The sequence below is a fragment of the Podarcis raffonei genome, chromosome 16, assembly GCF_027172205.1.
Source record: "Podarcis raffonei isolate rPodRaf1 chromosome 16, rPodRaf1.pri, whole genome shotgun sequence".
In the NCBI taxonomy this organism is placed as follows: domain Eukaryota; kingdom Metazoa; phylum Chordata; class Lepidosauria; order Squamata; family Lacertidae; genus Podarcis; species Podarcis raffonei.
This window is the reverse complement of record NC_070617.1, coordinates 5,407,152-5,432,383: the sequence shown is the minus strand read 5'-3', so window position 1 is coordinate 5,432,383 and position 25,232 is coordinate 5,407,152. Positions and strand designations below refer to the sequence as shown.

The 25,232-nt window shown below is 48.1% G+C and overlaps 1 protein-coding gene across 1 annotated transcript; it reads right to left on the bottom strand.

Annotated features, from left to right (window-relative positions):
- Positions 1 to 2,622: 2,622 nt before the first annotated feature.
- Positions 2,623 to 24,921, bottom strand: LOC128404096 (COUP transcription factor 2-like). The gene is made up of 3 exons (XM_053369407.1): positions 24,183 to 24,921; positions 14,888 to 15,415; positions 2,623 to 4,043 (listed from the first exon to the last, which is right to left on the bottom strand). The coding sequence occupies exons 1-3, from the start codon at positions 24,529 to 24,531 to the stop codon at positions 3,769 to 3,771; spliced, it is 1,152 nt and encodes a 383-aa protein (XP_053225382.1). The 5' UTR covers positions 24,532 to 24,921; the 3' UTR covers positions 2,623 to 3,768.
- Between the last annotated feature and the right edge of the window lie 311 nt (positions 24,922 to 25,232).

Below are 25,232 nucleotides of genomic sequence, written 5' to 3'. Positions count from 1 at the left end.
ACATAATTTAAAAGATTCTCCTCCACTTTGGAAGATATTTATAGCCGGGTCAAATGCAAACTTGCCCCGTTCCTTCACTGGGAAAAGGCCATTTTTGACGGCTCTCTAATGGGCTTTTGCAAAAAGAGTCGTAAACCAAAGCTCTCCCCGTCGCAACAGCACAGCAAGCGAGAGAACTCTCAAAGCATGGAGGTGCTCTCAAGAGTAGTGTTCTGTCCTGTATTCTCAGCACGCAGCGCCGTTTACATTCTGCTGCAGCCCACCTTCTGCGGAAAAAAACTACATAGAAGGAGCTTCTCCACCCCCATCATTCTGCCCAGACGCTGAAGTCCAGCTCTGAGGGCCTTTTGGCGGTTCCCTCACTGTGAGAAGCCAAGTTACAGGGAACCAGGCAGAGGGCCTTCTCGGTGGTGGCGCCTGCCCTGTGGAACGCCCTCTCACCAGATGTAAAAGAGAACAACAACTATCAGACTTTTAGAAGACATCTGAAGGCAGCCCTGTTTAGGGAAGCTTTTAATGTTTGATGTATTACGGTATTTTAATATTTTGTTGGAAGCCACCCAGAGTGGCTGGGGAAGCCCAGCCAGATGGGCGGGGTATAAATAATAAATTATTAATTATTATTATTATTACATTATTTATCTCCCTGTCCCATACAAAGAAAGGTTGCATCATTTAGGACTTACGTGCCTTTTCTCGAAACGGAAGAGGTGGCACGAGAGGGGTTTATAGAATCCGGCATGCCGCAAAGGAAGTTGGTAGAGAAAAGCTTTTCCCAGCTCTCTCGTAACACTGGAACTTGCAGACAGCGAAGCTGAACATTCAGGAGTGATGGAAGAAAGCCCTTCTTCACACAGCACATAGTTAAACTGTGGAACTCACTGCCACAAGGCTCAGTGACAGCCGCCCACCTGGAGGGCTTTAAAAGGGGATTGGGAAAATTCATGAAGGAGAAGGCTATAGTACGTTTCCGAGCACAATTCAAAGTGTTGGTGTTGATCTTTAAAGCCCTAAACGGCCTTTAAAGCCCTAAACAGTACACATGAAGGAGCGTCTCCACCCCCATCATTCTGCCCGGACGCCGAGGTCCAGCGCCGAGGGCCTTCTGGTAGTTCCCTCACTGCAAGAAGCTAAGCTACAGGGAACCAGGCAGAGGGCCTTCTCGGTAGTGGCACCTGCCCTGTGGAACGCCCTCCCATCAGATGTCAAAGAGATAAACAACTACCTGACCTTTAGAAAAAGTTTTTAATGTGTGACATTTTGATGTATTTTTAACCTTTGTTGGAAGCCGCCCAGAGTGGCTGGGGAAACCCAGCCAGATGGGCAGGGTACAAATAAATTATTATTATTATTATCATCATCATCATCATCATCATCATCATCATCATCATCATCATCTCTGGAACTCACTGCCACAAGACGCAGTGACGGCCGCCAACCTGGATAGCTTTAAAAGGGGGATTGGGGAAATTCATGAAGGAGAAGGCTACTAGCTCTGCCCACCACAACTTCTGCCAAGTTACAGGGAACCAGGCAGAGGGCCTTCTCGGTGGTGGCATCCGTCCTGTGGAACGCCCTCCCACCAGATCTCAAAGAGAAAAACAACTACCAAACTTTTAGAAGACAGACCTGTTTAGGGAAGCTTTTAATGTTTAATAGGTTATTGTATTTTAGTGTTCTGTTAGAAACCCAGCCAGATGGGCGGGGTATAAATAATAAATTATTATTATTATTATTATTGATACCTGCCTCTGGAAAGAGAGAGTGCTCCTGGATTTGGGTCTTTCTTGTGCATCTGGTCGGCTTCTGTGAGAAGAGGGTGCTGGACTAGACGAGCCATTGGGCCTGATCCAGCAGCGAGCCTCTTATGTTCTGAAAAACCTCATCCAAGCTCGTAACAGTCCCTGCGCCCCCCCCCCCCGCCTGCGTGGACCAGCTTCTGACGTGAGCACCACTCCATATGGTGGCGACTGAACGCGTTTTGAGCCCATTTGTATGTCGAGGAGGGAATAAACACTCAAAAATGCACAAGCGACACCCCCCCCTTCCTTTCCCTCACGCCTGCCTGCCGCTCCCCCCCCCCCTTTGATGGAAAACATTTAACAGCTACTTTGAGGTTCCATTTCCTGAAACCACATACGCACAAACACACACACACACACACACATTCTCTTGCTTTACCTCCCGCAAACCATCTTCCTCCTACTTGGCCACACCATCTGTCTTAATCGTCCTGGGCAAATGTTTCCTGAGAGAAAAACGGGGGGGGGGTGAAGCTCATCTTCCCCCAAACCCACAGATTCTGGGGCATCATAGATAGGGAAAAGGTGAAGAAAGGGAGGGAAGTGAATTTTTAAAAAAAAAATCTGGAAGGAGTTCAGCAATCATCAATTTTAATTATAATGCCAGCTCCATCATTTATTTATTTTTTAAATTAAATCTACTTGATGGATGCTGCATTTTTCCTTGTTTCTTTTTCATCGTCTCCCCCGCATCCAAGAAAGGAACCCGCAATCCATAAGATGAGATCTTCTGCCGCTGCGCTTACAAAGAAACCACCAGAAATTTTAAAAATTATGGGTGTTGAATTGTATGTAAGTACATTTAGCTGGGCAACGGGAGTAGGATATAATCTGAGTTTATTTTATTTTATAAATAGCATGTTTCCCCCTCCAGGTTAGAGACATTCCAAATCATTTTGCCCCTCCTTTAGATTAAAAAAGAAAAAGAATTCTCGCCCCTGTCTATCTCCTCTTTTTTGCACATGAATGGAATCAACTGCCCCTGACTCCAATTCTGGGTTTGTTCATTTTTTTTCTGTATCTCTTCCGCTTCAGTTCATGTCTAGGGTATGATAGCCAACATCACTCCCAAACATCATAGATTGTAGACAGTTCCCTAGGCTGTAAAGGCCCACAGGGAAGGAGTCTTGGAAGATATGCAGGCTTTTTGCAGTATTGTAAAGGACACTTTCACACATATTGGCCTGAAGAAGAAAGTCCTTGTTATAAAAAGAAAAGAAAAGCAGGCTGAGGAGGCAAGTCTTTTCTTTTTGATCGGTCTGAAGAGGCAAGTCTTTTTTTCCCAATTGCCCCAGCCCTTTTCTCCCTTGTTACACATTTATGCACAAACGCAAAAGGGAAGGTGAAAGATTGTTTGAGGTGCCGTTGCACAATTGAGGCTCAGCAAGCCACACGTGTTTTTGCGCATCGCCAAGTTTGTATCGCAATCCACTGCAAACCTTCACCTTGGCCTCTAGTCGCCAACACGCTGTCAACAAAACATTCACCAGTTGAGAAGGTGGGCCCAAGGCAAACCCACCAATGAAGTTTATAGAAATCTCTTAGAAATGGGACAATGAAAGATCTCAGGTTCTTGATCCAGAATGACCTTGTTCCATTATAATTCCTTGAGGGACAAGGACATTCTTGTAGACAAAGCACATTTTAAAAAATAACCATCCAGGGATCAAGCTCATTTTAAGAATACTGCCGACATTTTGTTTTGTCTGTGATATAAATATGGAAGGGCAGGGATTGCTTGTCCAAAGTCACTCCCAAGAAGAAGAAACCGGGAAAGTGCCCTCAAGCTCCACCTCCTTGATGTCACTTCCTGGTTGTCTCGAGGGCCGCCATTTTGGAGGGAGCACAGGTGAGACGCTCTGTCTCCCTGAGCGACAGCCCACCGCTGTCTGCGCACCAACCAGGCCCCCATCGCCCAGTTTGGGGGGCAAAGGCAACAGTCACGGCCTCCAACCCCCGGCTGCTTTCACTGCATGGAGATGTAGGGCCAGTTGAAGCTGGACCCTGAAAGGAGCATGTCTCTAATCAGCGTCTCGATGGGGGTCTTGCCTACCAAGCGCACAAAGAAGAGTTGCTCAATCACAGGGGCGGAGACGATGCGCAGAGAGGGGAGGCGAAGGAGGAGGCGCCCAAATCGGCTGGGCTGGTTGGGGTACTGGTTCCGGACGTACTCTTCCAAGGCACACTGGGACTTCTCCTGGACGTTCTCCACGTGGCACAAGTCCGTCAGCCCCACCGCATCTGCAAGGGGGAGAAGAAAAGAAGGTTCGCACGGGAGATCAACTGATCGGCGTGAGAGCCCAGCTGCTGGATCTGGCTAGAGAAGATCCCATCTGGGCCAGCACCCTATTCTCTTTTTAAAAAATATTTTTTTATTATTTTCCTTATATATACTATTACAGTCCTTATACATACTTTTACAGTACAATACAATAAAGCACAGGGACGCAGTTGGTGCTGTGGGTTAAACCACAGAGCCTAGGACTTGCTGATCAGAAGGTTAGCAGTTCGAATCCCTGTAACGGGGTGAGCTCCCGTTGCTCGGTCCCTGCTCCTGCCAACCTAGCAGTTCGAAAGCATGTCAAAAGTGCAAGTAGATAAATAGGTACCGCTCCGGCGGGAAGGTAAACGGCGTTTCCATGTGCTGCTCTGGTTCGCCAGAAGCGGCTTAGTCATGCTGGCCACATGACCCGGAAGCTGTATTCTGGCTCCCTCGGCCAATAAAGCGAGATGAGCGCCGCAACCCCAGAGTCGGCCACAACTGGACCTAATGGTCAGGGGTCCCTTTACCTTTACCTTTACAATAAATCACATAGATACTATTAGCTCTGCCGAGCTTGCGACTTCCCTCCATCCCTTCAGCAAGTATCCCTTATTTTCTTATATCACGAATTCTATTTATAAACCTTGTATCTGCTGTACATTGTAAGCTATTTCAGCCCTGCCAGTGTTTTTAAAGTTTTGCAATTATCCTTTATATACACCATAGATTTACTCCAATTTTCTTGAAACCTCTGATCATCCTGGTTCCGAATTCTTCCCATCAGTTTGGCTAACTCCACGTAGCTCATCATTTTTGTCTGCCACTCCCCAATGGTAGGAACTTCTTGCAATTTCCAGTTTGGGGCAAGCATGTTTCTTGCCGCTGCTGTGGCATACATAAAAAGTCTTTGGTCCACTTTCTTAATTTCCTTCCCCATCAAACCCAACAAAAAGGCTTCTGGTTTTTTGGGGAAAGGTGTATTTAAATATTTTCTTGAGTTCATTGTAAATTAACTCCCCAAAATTCTTAACTTTATCACAAGTCCACCACATGTGGTAAAAGTCACCATCCGCTGGCAGACGAAGATGATGGAGTTTATGGAGCTGGCTGATCTCACCGGGAGAATCCGCGACCAGAAAGAAGAGGAATACCAAGAAGATTGGAAGAAATTTAAAGACTATTGTAATATTAAAGATATGTAATCACCTTAAAGAATCAATTAGGCTAGGATTAAATTGGGATTCAATAAATAAATAAGAAAATATACAATAAGAAAAGTTAGGAGATATGATTATGACTGTGATATGGTTTTATGAAATAATGATATTGGAAACTGCTATATATAATTACTAAGAAACTCAGGTGGAAGAGATTTGAGGAAGTCAAGTAATATGTTTTAGCTTATGTGGTGATTTGATGTATTTTATGTTTCATGTTCTTTTTCCTTTTTCCGTTTCATTCTTTTTTCTTTACTATTGTTGGCTTTTTCTTTGTTATGTTTATGTATGGAAAATAATAAATATTATTTTATTTTTTTTAAGTCACCATCCGCTAGGCCAGCCTCCTATTCTCACAGGGGCCAAACAGACGCCCAAGGCGAAGCCCACACCAGGGCCACAGCACAACTGAAACTCCAGCTCCTCCAGCCCTGGACAGCCCTGGACTTATAGAAGCTGTCCCGGTTTCTGATCTGATCCCGGAACATCCACTTTTCCTTATTTTCACTGGAGAAATGTTGGAGGGTATGGAGTTATGCGACCCACCCACCCCCGAGCTAGGGAGAATAGTACCATATTGACCCGAATATAAGCCGCACCCGAATATAAGCCGCACCTTTAAAATTTCGCAGGCACTCACACCCGTTCCATTTTACCGTATGTCTGTTTCAGCAGCAATATGGTAAAAGCCAGTTTTTGTAAGGTTGCAAATTTAAACCGCACTTTAAATTTTCACGGTCGGATTTGGGGGGGGGATTGGGACTTATTTTTGGGCTAATATGGTAACTTTACAACCTTCAGAAATCATCAGGAGACAGCCCTGTATAGGGAAGGTTTTTTTAAAATTGTTCAAGCTTTATTATGTTTTTATATATGTTGGAAGCTGCCCAGAGTGGCTGGGGCAACCCAGTCAGATGGGCCGGGTATACCGTATTTTTCGCTCTTTAAGACACACTTTCCCCCTCCTAAATAGTAAGGGGAAATGTGTCTGCGTCTTATGGAGTGAATGCAGGCTTCTGGGATAGCTGCGCGATGCCTCTTCAGGGCAGGAGGAGCCTTCTTCCTGCTGCCCTGAAGAGGCTTTGTGTTGCTTTCGCTGAAGCCAGAACAGCAAGAGGGATCTCTGCGCAGCGATCCCTCTTGCTGTTCTGGGTTCTGGGATTCAGAATATTTTTTTCCTTGTTTTCCTCCTCCAAAAACTAGGTGCGTCTTATGGTCTGGTGCCATCTTATAGAGCGAAAAATACGGTAAATAGTAAAATAACAACAGCAACAGCAATAACAAGGCAATAGAGCATCTCTCTTTTCACAGGAAAAATGTTGGTGGGTATGCAACTCTTCCCACCTGTGATTCCTAGCACTTGGTATTAAGAGACACACAGTCATACCTTGGTTCTCAAACGCCTTGGTACTCGCACGTTTTGGCTCCCGAACACTGAAAACCCGGAAGTAAGTGTTCCAGTTTTCGAACGTTTTTCAGAAGCCGAATGTCCGGCGCCGCTTCAGCTTAAGCTCCTGTAGCCAATCGGAAGCTGCACCTTGGTTTTTGAATGGTTTCAGGAGTCAAACGGACTCCTGGAACGGAATAAGTTTGAGAACCAAGGTTCCACTGAACTACCTCTAACAATGGAGGTCAAATATATCCATCATGGTTAGCAGCCGTCAATAGCCATAGTATGAGCTATGAATGATAAAAACCATACGAGCTGGTGAACACCGCTGCCTAGACCCTGGCTACGCACTGTGCAATCGTATCCTTCCATTTCCCCCACCCTGTCATCATTTCATCATTCAGGACAGACAAAAGGAAGCCTTTCCTGCAGAGCATAGGGGAACTATGGAACTCCACAAGAGGCAGGGATGGCCACCAACTTGGATGGGTTTAAGAGAAGATTGGCACATATCAGCCTAACATCAATCTATAAATGGCTGTCACTGAAACTGCTCCCCCAGGGTATAGCTCCACCAATCCTTTGCGACCAGTTCCAGTCAGACTGGCAGACAGCAGCCCTGAACACTCTTCAGAAACTGGGTTTTGCCCCTCAAGCCCTTCTGAGTCTGGGCTTGGGCCAAGCAAAAGCAATGGTTAGGCAAAGAATTACAGACACCGAGAGACAACAGGACTGCTTAAGGTGCCACGACTACAAAATTGTAGAAATCAAGACAGATATCGCTGCACCAGCAGCGTATCTCTTTTTTCTGGTATCCAAAAATGCAAGAAGGGCTTTTACACTTGCCGGAAAGCTCGGCTCTGCCCTCGCCGGTCTTGGAAGGATCCTTTAAAAAAGTCCCATATGACCAGAGAATTTGTGCCTGTCCTTTGGGGAATATAGGAAGCCCTGAACACATATTTTTTTAGATGTCCCTTTTACAATGAGGCACGTATAGAAACCTTCGACCCCCTGCTGGTGAGGCTTGCTGACCTCCCGGCAAAGCAAAAATTCGATCTTCTCCTGTTAGGCAAAGACCCCAAGATGACCCGAATGGTCGCCAGATTCTGCGTACAGATCTGTAGGCGCAGACCATCGCCCGATTCAGTCTAGTTTGAAAATTCCCAAACCCAGATCCACAGGCGACTTTGGATCATTTCTCTATGGTAGTCTATTTTAAAGTTTTTATGTGTTTATATACCTATCTGTGTTTATATGCCTATATGTCCCCTATATGGGATGCGGGTGGCACTGTGGGTTAAACCACAGAGCCCAGGACTTGCTGATCAGAAGGTCGGCGGTTCGAATCCCCGCGACGGGGTGAGCTCCTGTTGCTCGGTCCCTGCTCCTGCCAACCTAGCAGTTCAAAAGCACGTCAAAGTTGCAAGTAGATAAATAGGTACCACTCTGGCGGGAAGGTAAATGGCGTTTCCATGTGCTGCTCTGGTTCGCCAGAAGCGGCTTTGTCATGCTGGCCACATGACCCAGAAGCTGTACGCCAGCTCCCTCGGTCAATAAAGTGAGATGAGCACCGCAACTCCAGAGTCGGCCACGACTGGACCTAATGGTCAGGGGTCCCTTTACCTCCTTTACTATGCCTATCACACTTTTAAACTGAAAATCCTTTGTTGTATATATTGGGATTGTAGTTCCATGTGTGTTTCTCAAGTTGATCTCTGACCATAATAAATTTTGTGTTCATGAGTGCCACTGATGGCTAGTAGCCACGATGGCTGCGCTCTGCCTCTGTGGTCAGAGACAGCAATGTTTCTAAATTCCAGTTGCCGAAAAACACAGGAAAGGAGAGAATTCTCTTGTGCTCAAGTCCTACTTTTGAGCTTACCATTCAGGTATTGGCCTCAGGGAGAACAGGATGCTAGACTGAGTGTCTTCTTCCTTTCTTCAGTCTTAGGAGATTCTTGAAGTGAGCATCACTTTGCCAAATTCAGTCACTTTACTCTCTCGCCCTGACCTAGCCACTGTGATCCATGCAACGGTCACCTCCAGACTGGATTATTGTAACTCACTCTACGTGGGGCTGCCCTTGAGACTGACCCAGAAACTCCAGCGGGTGCAGAATGCCACGGCAAGACTCCTTATGGGGTCCTCACTGTGGGATCACATTCACCCAGTGCTCTACCAGCTGCACTGGCTCCCGGTGGAGTACAGGGTCAGGTTTAAGGTGCTGGTTTTAACCTTTAAAGCCCTATACGGCCTAGGACCCTCGTACCTCCGGGAGCGCCTCTCCTGGTATGTCCCATGGAGGACCTTACGGTCTTCAAACAAAAACATCTTGGAGGTCCCAGGCCACAGGGAGGTTAGGCTGGCCTCAACCAGAGCCAGGGCTTTTTCGGCTGCGGCTCCGATCTGGTGGAACGCTCTGTCCCAAGAGACTAGGGCCCTGCGGGACTTGACATCTTTCCGCAGGGCCTGCAAGACAGAGCTGTTCCACCAGGCCTTTGGCCAAGGCACAGCCTGACCCCCTCTTTTTGGTAATCTTCACAGAACTCTAGCCCAATGGTTGCCATTAATTTGATCTGAACTGATTTTATAATGAATTGATTTTAGAATGCTGTATTATTTTACTGTTGTTAGCCGCTCTGAGCCCGGCTTCAGCTGGGGAGGGCGGGATATAATTTTATTTATTTATAATTTTATTATTTATTTATTTATTTATTTATTTTTATTATCACCTTTCCCCACCCCCCAAAAAATTCCACAGAGCATAATTCCAGCATTCAATTAAGAGAATATACATTTGAGGCTTGTTGTGTTTCCCCCCCAATGCATGTTGAGAACCATTCACACACACCCCCAGCACTCCAGTGAAATACGTCTCCGAGGGCTGCCGTTTCCCAGCTTGAACGAAACCTTCAAGCTGAGTTCATCCCTCTCCCCCGTTGCGGGAACCACAAAACAGCTCCATTCAGAGCCCCTCAAATGAGCGCCGTGGCTATTCAGACCACGAACGACGCCGCTATTGACAGAGGCCCCCAAAAGGGACCTCACCGCAAATCCATTCACAGCCGCCGCTTTTTTCTAACGCGGCATGGCTAACACAACAGACATTTAACTGCGTGGGGAGAATGGGCCGCCCGTCGCCGGCGTCAATAGCCGGGACTTGAAAACGCTTACTCTGTGGATGCCACCAAAGGGATGAAAGGAGCACCGGGGTGTGTGCGTGTGGGGAGAGAAAGGGGGGCACCTAGATTTGGTTAATTAAAAAAAACCCACAGAGATAAAGAGAGGCGGGCTGTTTATCTGCCAGCGCATTACTCCGGGCATCAAAGCAAAAAGTTTCTCCAGCACCTTTGTGAACTCGCCCCCTAGCAAACGTTAGATGACCAGAGCAGACCTGGGGACATGAGATGCAGGTTCTGTTCCAACCTATTCTTGCTAAGGTTGCAAGCTCGTAAGGTTAAAGGTACAGCCTGGGGGTACAGAGGTCCCTCACTCTCTTAAAGGGACCCCTGACCATTAGGTCCAGTCGTGACCGACTATTGGGTTGCGGCGTTCATCTCGCTTTATTGGCCAAGGGAGCTGGCGTACAGCTTCCAGGTCAGTGGCCAGCATGACTAAGCCGCTTCTGGCGAACCAGAGCAGCGCACGGAAACGCCGTTTACCTTCCCGCTGGAGCGGTACCTATTTATCTACTTGCACTTTGACATGCTTCTGAACTGCTAGGTTGGCAGGAGCAGGGACCGAGCAACAGGAGCTCACCCCGTCACGGGGATTCGAACCGCCGACCTTCTGATCAGCAAGTCCTAGGCTCTGTGGTTTAACCCACAGTGCCACCCGCGTCCCTCTCACTCTCTTAGCTCTGTGCAAAGGCTGTGTGCCCAAGCTTCCGACAGTTTCCATCTTGCAATAGCAAAGGCAAACTGGCCTGGGGGCGATTTCCGAAACCACCGTACATTTTGGAAAGGCAAGCCCACTTAAGATGCAAGCAAAAACCCAACACGCGCCCTGCCATCACAAGCTCAGCTACCTGATGCCTTCAAGAAAATAGCCGGCACTGATCGATGGCAGGGCAGAATCAAGGAGGTTGCCACTGAGATTCAACAAGTTTATAGACCGCTTCACAAGACAATGGTGTCAAAGCCGTGTACATGGTTGGAACAGAATGCAAAAAAACACATGCTCTGAGGATCTGCTGGATACATCTAGTCCAGCCGCCTGTTCTCACAGCGGCCACTCAGAAGCAGGGTTTGAGCACAAGAGCAAATCTCTTCTCCTGCGTTTTCCAGGAACTGGTCTTCAGAAGCATTCCTGCCTCCGACTGTGCAGGCAGAGCATCAACAACATGGCTAGTAGCCATCGATATCCCTCTCCCGCTCCATGAATTTGTGTCATTCTCTTTTAAAGCCACCTAGGCTTCTGCCCGTAGGGACGCGGGTGGCGCTGTGGGTTAAACCACAGAGCCTAGGACTTGCCGATCAGAAGGTCGGCGGTTCGAATCCCCGCGACGGGGTGAGCTCCCGTTCCTCGGTCCCTGCTCCTGCCAACCTAGCAGTTCGAAAGCACGTCAAAGTGCAAGTAGATAAATAGGTACCGCTCCAGCGGGAAGGTAAACGGCACTGCTCTGGTTCGCCAGAGCAGTCATGCTGGCCACATGACCCGGAAGCTGTACGCCGGCTCCCTTGGCCAATAAAGCGAGATGAGCATCGCAACCCCAGAGTCGGCCACGACTGGACCTAATGGTCAGGGATACCTTTACCTTTACCTTTTAAAGCCACCTAGGCTTTTGCCCATCTCCCAAATCTTCCAGCATTCAGCTTTGTCACATGGCTTCCAGAACTATAGGAGAGGGAGAAAAACTCTTCTCTATCCCCTTTCTCCTTGACATGCACGCAGTCTATTAAGCTCTGCTTCTGCAGAGGCCAGCCAGCTCTAGGTAGCGGTGCCAGGAGAAAGGTGAAGGGGAGGGTCACAGCTCACAGGTGAAGCACCTGCTTGGCATGTAGAAGGTCCCAGGTTAACACACACACGCTCAGCAGCATCTCTAGGGAAGCTCCTGGCCTGAACTCACAGAGAGCGGCTACCAGTCGGTGTGGACAACACTGGGTTCGAGGGATATACATCATCATCATTATTATTATTATTATTATTACTACTACTACTACTACTACTACTACTACTACTACTATTAATACCCTGCCTATCCAGGTGGGTTTCTCCAGCCACTCTGGGTGGTTCCCAACAGAATATTAAAAACACGATAAAACATCAGACATTAAAAACTTCCCAAAACAGGGCTGCCTCCAGATGTCTTCTAAAAGTCAGATACAGTGGTACCTCGGGTTACATACGCTTCACGTTACAGACTCCGCTAACCCAGATAAAGTGGGATATCAAATCCAAATCCAAAATAGTACCTCGGGTTAAGAACTTTGCTTCAGAATGAGAACAGAAATCGTGCTCTGGCAGTGCAGTGGCAGCAGGAGGCCCCATTAGCTAAAGTGGTTAAGTTTCAGGTTAAGAACGGACCTCCGGAACGAATTAAGTACTTAACCCGAGGTACCACTGTAGTTGTTTATCCTCTTGACAACTGATGGGATATACTGAGCCAAGGCCGTTTGGCTTTAAAGGTCAGCACCAACACTTCAAATTATGCCCGGAAACGTACTGGGAGCCAATGTAGGTCTTTCAGGACCGGTGTTATGTGGTCTCGGCGGCCGCTCCCCGCCACCAGTCTAGCTGCCGTATTCTGTCCCAGGATGATCTATGAGAAAGTCTATACTGGGGCGCTGTCTTCTTCCGTCTGTTGCTTGATTTCCCCTCTAATGAAGGAATTAATGCCCCAGAAAGGTTGGAGAAAGACATGGGGGAAGCTCCTCAAGAGATTCAAGCAAGGAGCTAGAACAAGTTACCAGCCAAGGTGGACTGGCTATTCTGGTGTCGGTGGGCCAATTCTTGGCCCAGGGATGGAGAGTGTGTAAATGGACCCCTTTTGCTAGCAAGCAGAGTTTGGGGTGGTTCTCCAGCCTACATCCGTGTTGGAGGGAGGTCAGACAAGATGACCCCTTAGACACTAATGAACACCTGCATGGCCAAAAAAGCCACCATAGTCTGGAGTGATTCTGTGTTATTCCAGAACACGGCAGCTAGACTGGTGAAGAGAAGAAGAGTTTGGATTTGATACCCCGCTTTATCACTACCTGAAGGAGTCTCAAAGCGGCTAACAATCTCCTTTCCCTTCCTCCCCCACAACAAGCACTCTGGGGGTGAGTGGGGCTGAGAGACTTCAGAGAAGTGTAACTAGCCCAAGGTCACCCAGCAGCTGCATGTGGAGGAGTGGGGAATTGAACCCGGTTCACCAGATTACAAGTCCATGGTTCTAAACCACTATACCTACAATTGGCTCCCGGTACGTTTCCGAGCACAATTCAAAGTGTTGGCGCTGACCTTGAAAGCCCTAAACAGCCTCGGCCCAGTAGACCGGAAGGAGCGTCTCCACTCCCATCGTTCTCCCCAGACATGGAGGTCCTGTTCCGAGGGCCTTCTGGCGGTTCCCTCCCTGCAAGAAGTGAGGTAACAGGGAACCAGGCAGAGGGCCTTCTCGGTGGTGGCACCTGCCCTGTAGAACGTCCTCCCATCAGATGTCAAGGAAATAAACAACTATCTGACTTTTAGAAGACATCTGAAGGCAGCCCTGTTTAGGGAAGTTTTTAATGTTTGATGTTTTATTATGTTTTTAACCTTCTATTGGGAGCTGCACAGAGTGGCTGGGGAAACCCAGCCAGATGGGCGGGATAGAAATAATAAATTATAATAATAACAATAAATCTGTAGTATAAAAGACAGATCTTGGGGCTGAGGGCACTTTTTAAAAAATTGTGTGTAAAACAGCTTCCCCATAAGCTTACGCCCCCATCTCAACTCCAGTGCACCTGGGTGCGAAACACGCACAGCTTCCTTCCCCCTGATCACGCCTAAGAACCGCTCGTCAGGAAAGCAATGTGTTCCTGAAGCCATTCAGAACTGCAGCCGCCTTCAAATTAATTGCGCAATCAGATCTAGCACGATCAGAAGAGACCAGAATCCTGTTCTCACGATGGCCAACAAGGTGCCCTTGCCCCCACCGCCATGGCAAACCCACAGGCAGGATCCGGGCACGAGAGCCCTCTCTCCTGCTGCAGTTTCCAACAACGGAGTATTCAGAAGCATTGTTTCCTCTTGACTGTGGAGGAAGATCACAGCCATTAACCAACGACAGCCTTCTGTTCCAGCCATCCAAGATGGCAGATGTTATGTATTGAAGTTCTCACCCTGGCCACCAGGGGTATTGTGTATACAGTGGTACCTCGGGTTACAGACGCTTCAGGTTACATCCGCTTCAGGTTACAGACGCCGCTAACCCATAAATAGTACCTCGGGTTAAGAACTTTGCTTCAGGATGAGAACAGAAATCGTGTGGCGGCAGCGGGAGGCCCCATTAGCTAAAGTGGTGCTTCAGGCTAAGAACAGTTTCAGGTTAAGAACGGATCTTCAGAATGAATTAAGTTCTTAACCCGAGGTACCACTGTATAGTTTTCATTCCGGTCCACGTAAGTTAACTTAGGCGGGAAACCCTGGGCTGTTGTTGCTACGATGTTGACAGCTGGCTGCCTATAAAAGCAGGCCGGCTGAGCTGTTTGCTGTTCAGTTCAGTTCCAGCTTACTTATAAAGAACTACCGTATTTTTCGCTCTATAAGACACACTTTTTCCCTCCTAAAAAGTATGGGGAAATGTGTGTGCGTCATATGGAGCAAATGCAGGCTGCGCAGCTATCCCAGAAACCAGAACAGCAAGAGGGATCGCTGCTTTTGCTGCACAGCGATCCCTCTTACTGTTCTGACTTCACTTTGCTGGAGAGGTGCTGCGCAGAGAGGGAGAGAATATTTTTTTCCTTGTTCTCCTCCTCTAAAACTAGGTGTGTCTTATGGTCGGGTGCATCTTATAGAGCGAAAAGTATGGTATTTGGCAAAATCTCTGTGTCATTTGCTATGTCCACCCACTACTTAATAGCAGACATCGCTGCCTCCTGCAGCACTGAGTTCCATAGTTTAACAACGCCCTGCTTGAGGGAGGACTTTCTTTGGCCTTCCCCGAATGATGAAATGGCGAGGTAGAGCACGGCAGCCGTCGTGGCCCCCGATAGCCCTCTCCTCCGATCCCGCAGTGCGCGATGCTCACCTGGGGTGAAGAGGACAATGGCCTTCAGGCAGGAGTACTCGGCCGAGTCGACGTGCAGAGCCTTCAGCTTCTCTACCTGCTCCTGGAAGACGCGGATGTGGTCCATGAAGGCCACCACGCGGTCGGCGGACATGGGCGAGGCGTGGAGGCCAGCAGCGGCCAGGAGGGGAGCCACGTGGAGAGGCATGGAGCACTGGGCGGCGTTGAGGACAAAGAGCTCACTCCAGGTCATACGCAGAAGGCAGACCTGGTCAGCCAGCTGAAAGTCCGGGAAGAAGGGGATGTTCTTGGCCCACTCGATGGCGCTGAAGAGGAGGCGGGCAGCCAGCTCACAGATGTTCTCGATGCCCATGATGTTGTTGGGCTGCAGGCACTGGGCCCCATAGCGGGAAGTGGGGTAGGGCTCTGCCCGGAGGAGGAGGGAGATGAAGCCCGTCAGGTAGGAGTGGCAATTGTAGGGGTCTCCGTTGGCGAAGGGGTACTGGCCCGGGCTGGGCTGCGCAGGAGCCATGCGCCCCCGTTGCACGGCTGAAGGGAGACAAGAAGGGAGGGAGGGAGAAAATGATGTATAGGTTGTTTTAATATGCAATGGCGGCAGAAAGAAGAATGAAGGGTGAAATGGATGGACTATGCAAAATTACTGTATTTTTTGCTCTATAAGACTCACTTTTCCCTCCTAAAAAGTAAGGGGAAATGTGTGTGCGTCTTATGGAGCGAATGCAGGCTGCACAGCTATCCCAGAAACCAGAACAGCATGAGGGTTTGCTGCTTTCGCTGCACAGTGATCCCTCTTGCTGTTCTGGCTTCTGAGATACAGAATATTTTTTTTCTTGTTTTCCTCCTCCAAAAACTAGGTGCGTCTTGTGGTCTGGTACAACTTATAGAGCAAAAAATACGGTAGATAAACTAACAGGAAGGATTCGAAACCCGAGGGACCAGAGATTCTCAGAAGGCTGGAGTCAATTTATGGACGATTTGAAAAGTAATTGTGATGAGCAGATCACGCTAGTAGGTTTGCAAGACGTTTTGCAAGGTGAATTATTTGAAATATTGCAAAAAAAGACAATGAGGAGAATTATTAGTTAAGGATAATTAAAGGTAATATGGAATTAAGAAATGCATAATAAGTGATAAAGAACGGAAAATCATCAGAGGCGTTGACAGAAGTCCAAAAATATTGTATGAGAAGTTATGTTGTGTGAATGTTGGAATTAATATGTAAAAAAAATAATAATAATGTATATAAAAAAAGAGAAAATGATGTATAGATAATAAATTATTATTATTATTATTATTATTATTATTATTATTATTATTATTATTTATACCCCACCCATCTGGCTGGGTTTCCCCAGGCACTCTGGGCAGCTTCCAAGATAATATTAAAATATAATAGTCTATTAAACATTCAAAGCTTCCCTAAACAGGGCTGCCTTCAGATGTCTTCTAAAAGTCTGGTAGCTGTTTTTCTCTTTGACATCTGGTGGGAGGGGGTTCCACAGGGCGGGCGCCACCACTGAGAAGGCCCTCTGCCCGGTTCCCTGTAACTTGGCTTCTCGCAGTGAGGGAACCGCCAGAAGGCCCTCAGAGCTGGACCTCAGTGTCCGGGCAGAACGATGGGGGTGGAGACGCTCCTTCAGGTATGTAACTCTGGTTAAACTAGCAAAAATGTACAAAACTAGAGAAAACAAGTGTTGGAAATGTAAAAGAGAAGGTACATTTTTTCATACGTGGTGAGACAGCAAAATTGTTAAGAATTATTGAGAAATGATTTATAATGAAATGAAGGTGTTTAAAATAACCTTTGCCAAAAAAACCCAGAAGATTTCCTGTTAAGTATTACAGGAATGGACTTACCAAGATCACAAAATAATTTGTTTATGTACGCAACCACGGCTGCACAAACAGCACAACATTGGAAAGAAGAAAGTGTCGCAGCTAAAGAAGATTGGCAAGTTAAATTAACAGAATATGCTGAAATGGCAAAGTTGGCAATGAAATTAAGAGGAAGCGATGACAAGGAATTTAAGGAAGAACGGAAGGACTTTATTGCAATGTACACAGGTTAATACATTGGCAGGGTTTTGAGAATACTTGTAAATTTATTATGAGTGGACAATAAGTAATTCAAATGTTTAAAACTTTGTAATGGACATGTAAGGTAAAGGTAAAGGGACCCCTGACCATTAGGTCCAGTCGTGACCGACTCTGGGGTTGTGGCGCTCATCTCGCTTTACTGGCCAAGGGAGCCGGCGTACAGCCAGCATGTGGCCAGCATGACTAAGCCGCTTCTGGCGAACCAGAGCAGCGCATGGAAACGCTGCTTACCTTACCTTCCCGCTGGAGCGGTGGCTATTTATCTACTTGCACTTTGATGTGCTTTTGAACTGCTAGGTTGGCAGGAGCAGGGACCGAGCAATGGGAGCTCACCCCGTCACGGGGATTCGAACCGCCAACCTTCAGCAAGTCCTAGGCTCTGTGCTTTAAACCCACAGCACCACCCGTGTCCCTCAATGGACATGTAGTACATTGATATACAATGGAACCAAGGAAGGGATTAGGGGGAAAGTCAATTTGTTATGTTTTGTTTTGGTTTATATTGTTTGTTTTGTTTGTGTTATTGTTGGAAAATTAATAAAATGTTATGGGGGGGAGGGAAGGGAGAAAGTACATGATTCTCATCTCAGCATTTATTTCGTGAAACCAATAAGCTGTTACGTTGTCCTGGGGAGGGGGAAATTTTATTTCCTGGGCTTCTGATTCTGATTCTCAGTATTCAACACCCAAGCCTGCTTGGGAAATGAAGGATGCACATGTTTCCATTTCCTTTCCTTTTTATTATTTTTCCATTGCAATTGCCAGTATGTGGTTTTTCTTAATCGTTTTTATTTGGTTTTACAAATGAAGAGTTGTAACAATACCAAATACACATTTCTCTGAATCTATTGTCAACACTTCCAACTGCGTATTATTTCAGTCTATATTTTGTATCACCTTGCCAACAAAGGTCCGTACAGTTAAAGCTATGGTTTTCCCAGTAGTGATGTATGGAAGTGAGAGCTGGACCGTAAAGAAGGCTGATCTCCGAAGAATTCATGCTTTTGAATTATGGTGTTGGAGGAGACTCTCGAGAGTCCCATGGACTGCAAGAAGATCAAACCTCTCCATTCTGAAGGAAATCAGCCCTGAGTGCTCACTGGAAGGACAGATCCTGAAGCTGAGGCTGCAATACTTTGGCCACCTGATGAGAAGAGAAGACTCCCTGGAAAAGACCCTGATGTTGGGAAAGATGGAGGGCACAAGGAGAAGGGGACGACAGAGGACGAGATGGTGGGACAGTGTTCTCAAAGCTACCAGCATGAGTTTGACCAAACTGCGGGGGACAGTGGAAGACAGGAGTGCCTGGAGTGCTCTGGTCCAGGGGGTCACGAAGAGTCAGACATGACAAAACAACAATATTTTGTACCTGTCCATATTGTCCATCATATTTGTTCCATTACAAGCATTATTAGAATCCTGCTAATGTTTTCACCTGCTTACAGTGGTCTCCTAAATAAATTATAATTCCCCCCCCCCCTATTCTTTCTTGAAGTTCTCGTCTTCTTGGTTCCTGAGCTATCCGGTCAGTTTTGCCATTTTGGTGCAGTCCAACAGCTTAGTTTGCCATTCCTCTCTTTAACAGAATTGCAAAGTTGGAAGGGACCCTCCTGGGGCCATCTAGTCCAACCCCGTACAACACAGGAATCTTATAGACAGATAGGTATTTTTAATTACATTGTTCAATTGTTTTTTTAATGGTTGCTCCCCTCAAAAAATAATAATAATTAGCAGTTCTTATTTTATTTGTAAGTCGCCTTGAGTCCCTGTCAGGGAAAAAGGCGGGATATTAAGTGACTTCTTATTATTATTATTATTATTATTATTATTATTATTATTATTTTGTTTGCTTTGTATATAGTATATGCAATACCATGCCACTGGGGTTGTTAGTAATCACAGTGAAAAAGAAAATTGAAAATTAAGTAAGTAAGAAGTGTCAAAATCGAGATGTGGAAAATAGGGAAACAACAAGGAGAAACAGGACTTAGATGTGGGGATTTGCTTCAGAGAGCCAGACCCTGGGGAGCCCTGAAAAATTATTAATTATAATTTGGACTATATTTTGGTCTCTTTTTATTTTAGTTTTTTATTTTAATTGGAGTATTATGATTGGATATATTAATTGGATGTTTTTAATTGGAGATCAGAAGGTCGGCGGTTCGCATCCCCGGAACGGGGTGAGCTCCCATTGCTCGGTCCCTGCTCCTGCCAACCTAGCAGTTCACAAGCACATCAAAGTGCAAGTAGATAAACAGGCACCGCTGCGGCGGGAAGGTAAACGGTGTTTCCGTGCACTGCTCTGGTTCGCCAGAAGCGGCTTAGTCATGCTGGTCACATGACCCGGAAGCTGTACGCCGGCTCCCTCGGCCAATAAAGCGAGATGAGCGCCGCAACCCCAGAGTCGGCCCCGACTGGACCTAATGGTCAGGGGTCCCTTTACCTTTACCTTACTGCCTCCAACAGTGGAGGCAGAAAATAGCCATTGCAGCTAGCAGATGTTGGTAGCCTCACCAGCCATTAATGTGTCCAATAGTCTTGCAAAGGAGCCCCTCTGCTTAAATGTGGAGGGGAAGAAATGGGCACATCCTAAAAAAGTAAAGAGAATAAGAAAGCACAGAGGGAAGACAGAGAGAAGGAAAGGGAAAAGGTAAATAACTTTGAAGGGGAAAGATGAAAAGGAAGAGATGCTGTCCTACCCTGGGAGGTTCTTGGGAAGACAAAGACAGGCATGAATCAAGGGGAACGAGGGAAGAAATTGCAGGAGCAGAGAAAAAGATGATTCAGCAATGGGCACATGGTTGGGCAAGGCTAGATAATCAAGATCTGCCTTTGCAAAAGGGTTGCAGAGGAAGAGGAAGGGAAAGAAAGGGAGAAGAGGAGGAGAGAAAGCAAAGAGGAGGCGTGGATGGATTTGGGGGGAACTGAAGAAAAGGGGAACTGGCGGAAAGCAGGATAGAAAAGGGAGAGAGTCACAAAGGAAAACGGGAGGCGGGGAAAGCAGAAGAGGGATGGAAGGAAGATGAAGAATTAGGGTCCCCGCATAGGCACTTTTTATAGCGCTCTCGTAAGAATGGAATGGGACGCAGGTGGCGCTGTGGGTTAAACCACAGAGCCTAGGACTTGCCGATCAGAAGGCCGGCAGTTCGAATCCCTGCGACAGGGTGAGCTCCCATTGCTCAGTCCCTGCTCCTGCCAACCTAGCAGTTCAAAAGCATGTCAAAGTGCAATTAGATAAATAGGTACCACTCTGGCGGGAAGGTAAAGGGCGTTTCCATGCGCTGCTCTGGTTCGCCAGAAGCGGCTTAGTCCTGCTGGCCACATGGCCCGGAAGCTGTACGCCGGCTCCCTCAGCCAGTAAAGCAAGATGAGCGCCGCAACCCCAGAGTCGGTCACGACTGGACCTAATGGCCAGGGGTCCCTTTACCTTTACTTTTAAGAATGCAATAAGAGCCCGCTGGATCAGGCCAAAGGGGTCCAGTCTAGTCCAACATCCTCCCCTCACCAAGGCCAAATACCTCTAAGAAACTAGGGATGTAAATAGACTTCCTCCGGTCCATAAGGACATCAGAAGAGCCCGGCAACTGTGTCAGGTCAAATGGGTGCCTTGTGGTCCTGCCTCCTCTTTTCACAGTGACCATCCACATGCCTCTTTGGAAGCGCAAAAGGAAGGCCTGAGTGCAACAGCAGTGCTCTCCGCGCTTGCGATTTTCAGCAACCGGCTTTCAGAAGCTTTGCTGGAGGCAGAGCAGAGCCGCAGTGACTGGTAGCCAACAGGGGCTAGTGCTAGTCCTCCTCGCTGCGAGATCACATTCACCCGGTGCTATACCAGCTGCACTGGCTCCCGGTGGAGTACAGGATCAGGTTTAAGGTGCTGGTTTTAACCTTTAAAGCCCTATATGGCCTAGGACCCTCGTACCTACGGGACTGCCTCTCCTGGTATGTCCCACAGAGGAACCTACAGTCTTCAAATAAAAACATCCTGAAGGTCCCAGGCCACAGGGAGGTTAGGCTGGCCTTAACTAGAGCCAGGGCTTTTTCGGCTGTGGCCCCAATCTGGTGGAACACTCTGACACAAGAGACTAGGGCCCTGCGGGACTTGACATCTTTTCCACAGGGCCTGCAAAACGGAGCTGTTCTGCCTGGCCTTTGGTCGTGGTTCAGTCTGACTCCCTCTCCCCTTTCATAAGAACTTGCATGAAAGTGGCCTCCCAATTTTTCTCACAGGCCCATATAAGTTTAGCACAAGGTGCCCAACCCTAATCTGCGGGTTGCCATCTGATTGGATTTTATTCTGATCCTAATCTGATTTGAGGATGTATTTTAATTGATTGTCTGATTTTATGCTAATGTGTTATACATTTGATGTTAGCCGCTCGGAGCCCAGCTTCGGCTGGGGAGGGCGGGATATAAATAAAATTTATTATTATTAGTGACTAATAGCCCTCTCCCCTCCATCAATTTGCCCGGTCCTCTTTTCAAGCCTTGGTGGCTGCCTCTGCCCTCATGTGGGAGGGAGTTCCAGAGTCTAACCATGTATTGTGTGAAAAAGCTCTTTCTTTTAACTGTCCCGAAGGTTCCCCGCATTCAGCTTCAGGACAGTGGCAGGGCAGCTATTTCCCTTTCGACAGGGTTTGCCGCTGCAAAGGTTTCGCAGCAGAAACTCTGCTTTGTTCCCAGTCGCTGCAAGTCCCAGAACTCCCTGCTGAAATCCTCCTCACTATTAATGCCACAAATAAATTGAAATTAAACCAGGTTCCCCCGGAGAGCAGAAATAAACAAAATCAGGACAGGGGTGGAAGTACGCAAATCTGTCAATTTTAGTTTATCGTTTTCTCAGCCTTTAACTCAAATGGCCTGATTTAATTATTTGCCCTGCTTTTCATAGAATGGCAGAGTTGGAGGGGCACCCCCAAAGGTCATCTAGTCCAACCCCCTACAATGCAAGAATCGCAGTTTGCCCCTCTGGGCGGCAATAATACACGGACATTGAGGAAGCACTGCAGAACGCAGCTAATAAGGCAGAATGATGTGTGGATGGTTCAGGAAAAGGCCATAGCTCAGTGGCAGAGCAAGGACCCTGCGTGCACAAGGTCCTGAGTTCAATCCCTGCCATCCCCAGGTACCGCTGGAAGAGACCCCTTGCCTGAAATCCTGGAGAGCTGCTGCCAGCCAGTGTAGACAACACAAAGCTAGATAGGGGCCGGCTTGGTGTAAGGCAGCTCCCAATTAAAACCAACCCTCTATTCAGAACCATGAGGACTAGCTTCTTATTTTTGAATAGAATGACAGTAGCTCAGGAGTAGAGCAATTGCTTTGCATGCCGAAGATCCCACATTTAATCCCTGCTTGAAACCCCAGAGAGCCACTTCCAGTCAGCGGAGGTAAATGGATCAGTGGTCGGACTCCGTATAAGACAGATTATTCTGTTCCTGTGCAGAAATCTATCTACCATTAACGCACCATTGGCCACTAAGGCACCAGTACCTTTTTAAAAAGCACCTTTCCCAGTATCAAGCATTTCAGACTAGCAGAGGAGGCCTTGGTAGTAAGGGTGCCACTGGTTGGCGTTGACAGGGCCTCCTTGGTGGTGACTCCCCATTTGTGAAATGCCCTCCCGAGCGAGATGCGCCTGCCTGCCTCGTAATCGACTTTCAGGAGGGATTTTAGAAACATCCCTCTTTACCCAGCTTGCCATTTGGGGGCTGAAAGAAGACTGTTTCCGGCGACCCTCAGATCCCTGGACAGAGAAAAGGCGAAGACTTTTTCACACAGTGCATTGTTAAACTGCGGAACTCCCTCCCACAGGAGCCACTGGTGCCAACTGTGCTTTTGTGTGTTGCACTTTGTGCTTGCAAGTTTCCCATTGAGGCATCTGACCGGCCACTGTGAGAACAGGATCCTAGACTACATGAGCCATTGGTCTGATCCGGCGGGCTCTGCTTATGTTCTTTCTCTTCTCAAATGCTTTTCCACATGATTGATAGTTTTTCCACCCTGTGCTCCTTCGAGAGGAAGCGTGGGATATATAAACTGAATGAAGTGTTTTGGACACTCAAGCCATATCCTTTTAGGGCCCACGTTATTTTTGCGATTGTTAGCCGTCTCAATACTGTGTTTTCGTTGGTGTAACCTGCCCTGGGAACTTAGGTTGAAGGGCAGGTAACAGATGAATACATAAATAATAGGACTATTGATGCTCTGGTTATCTCCCGCTTGGACTACTGCAATGCGCTCTATGTGGGGCTACCTTTGAAGGTGACCCGGAAACTACAACTAATCCAGAACATGGCAGCCAGACTGGTGACCGGGAGCGGCCGCCGAGACCATATAACACCGGTATTGAAAGACCAACATTGGCTCCCAGTACGTTTCCGAGCACAAGTCAAAGTGTTGGTGCTGACCTTTAAAGCCCTAAACAGCCTCGGTCCAGTATATCTGAAGGAGCGTCTCCACCCCCATTGTTTAGCCTGGACACTGAGGTCCAGCGCCGAGGGCCTTCTGGCAGTTCCCTCACTGTGAGAAGCCAAGTTACAGGGAACCAGGCAGAGGGCCTTCTCAGTAGTGGCACCTGCCCTGTGGAGCGCCCTCCCACCAGATGTCAAAGAGAACAATAACTACCAGACTTTTAGAAGACATCTGAAGGCGGCCCTGTTTAGGGAAGCTTTTAATGTTTAACAGACCACTGTATTTTAATATTTTTTTGGAAGCCACCCAGAGTGGCTGGGGAAGCCTAGCCAGATGGGCGAGGTATAAGTAATAAATTATTATTATTATTATTATCAATGACATTTCGCAGAATACATCCACAGAAAAAGAAAAACCAGGATCACAGGAAACTCAGTACTTTTGGCACTGACTGGCAGTCGCTCTCCAGGGTTTTGGGCAAGAGAGCCTCTGCCAGCCCTGCCAGCGGGGACTGAACCTGAGGCCTTCTACAAGCCAAGCAGGTACCCTGACCACTGAGCTACACTCCTTCCCCTTGCTCTCCGGAGGAGTCCTAAGGCAGCACGGAGGAGGCGAGCAAGTAAAGGGATGTCACAACTTCCAGAAAAGGAAAGAGCAAGAGAGATCCGAACGGGGGAAGAAGAAGTAATGGAAGACTGGCTTCTGGAGGAGAGGGAGATTGCAAGAAAACAGAGAAAGAGAGAGAGGAGGACGAGATGTGTGGGACACCCCCCCTCCTCGGGCAACCCACCTTCACGGCGCATGCCGACCTTGAGGCACTTGGTGAGACGGCAGTGCTGGCACTGGTTGCGGTGGTGTTGGTCGACGGGGCACTGGCGGCTGGCACGGCAGGTGTAGCTGAGGTTGCGGCGCACGGAGCGCTTGAAGAAGCTCTTGCAGCCCTCGCAGGTGAACTGGCCGTAGTGCTTCCCGCTGGCCTTGTCCCCACACACCAGACAGTCCACGGCCGACGCCGACGCCTTGCCCTCCCCGCTGCTGCCCCCGCTGGGCTCCTGGGGGGCTGGGGCTGGCAGCTGCGGCGGGACCCCCGGTGGAACGCCAGGAAGCTCTTCCTGCCAGGGGGTCACCACCAGAGCCATCCTGGGAGAGGGGTGGTAAGGAAGGGGCAGGAAAGGAGGGGAGAAAGGGGGCGAGAATTGCAGGCAGAAAGATCTAGCAGAGGGGGGGTTGGTTGGAGGAGGTATGGGGCTGGCTGCAGAGGCTGGGAGGTCAAGAAGGGGCAGCAGTGGGCAAGAGAATGACGGCTAGGGAGAGAAGGAAAGGATGAGATGGGCAGGAAGGCTGGGGAACGGGTGGCAAGAGGAGGAGAAAGGAGGGAGAGAAGGAAGGAAAGGATAAAGAGGAGGGAGGAGGAATGGAGAAGGGCAGGGGGTGAGCGGCTGAGGTTTGAGAAGGAGGAGAGGGTGGAAAGGACCAGCCGTGAAGGAGCGAGAGAAGGAGGAAGCAGGTAGAAAGGAGGAAGAGGAAAATGAGGATGAAACAGATCCCGAAGAAAGAGGGGTTATAAATCTACTTTCCAGCAGAAGAACAAACAACTGCATGCTTTGCCGGTGGGGGTAGCGGGGTAGGGAGAAGAAGGAGGAATGAAAGGAGGGGCGTCTTTGGCAGCTTCTCCCCCACTCCTCGCCCCACAAGTCCAAGCAGGCAACTCTAAACGAAGGTTTTCTTCCAATCTTCGAAAAGCGGCAGAGGGAATCCCAAAATCCCCACTAGTAAGAATCAGTGCCGGGAGGAGAAATTGCAGCCGCCTCCCTCCATTTTCCTCCCCGTCGGTCTTCCT

Coding starts and splice junctions, on each gene's coding strand:
- LOC128404096 (XM_053369407.1), bottom strand. CDS start 24,531: ATGGCTCTGGTGGTGACCCCCTGGCAGGAAGAGCTTCCTGGCGTTCCA. Junction 15,416..24,182: donor GGTCGGCATGCGCCGTGAAG/GTGGGTTGCCCG, acceptor GTCTCCCTTCAG/CCGTGCAACGGGGGCGCATG. Junction 4,044..14,887: donor CATTGTCCTCTTCACCCCAG/GTGAGCATCGCG, acceptor TCCCCCTTGCAG/ATGCGGTGGGGCTGACGGAC.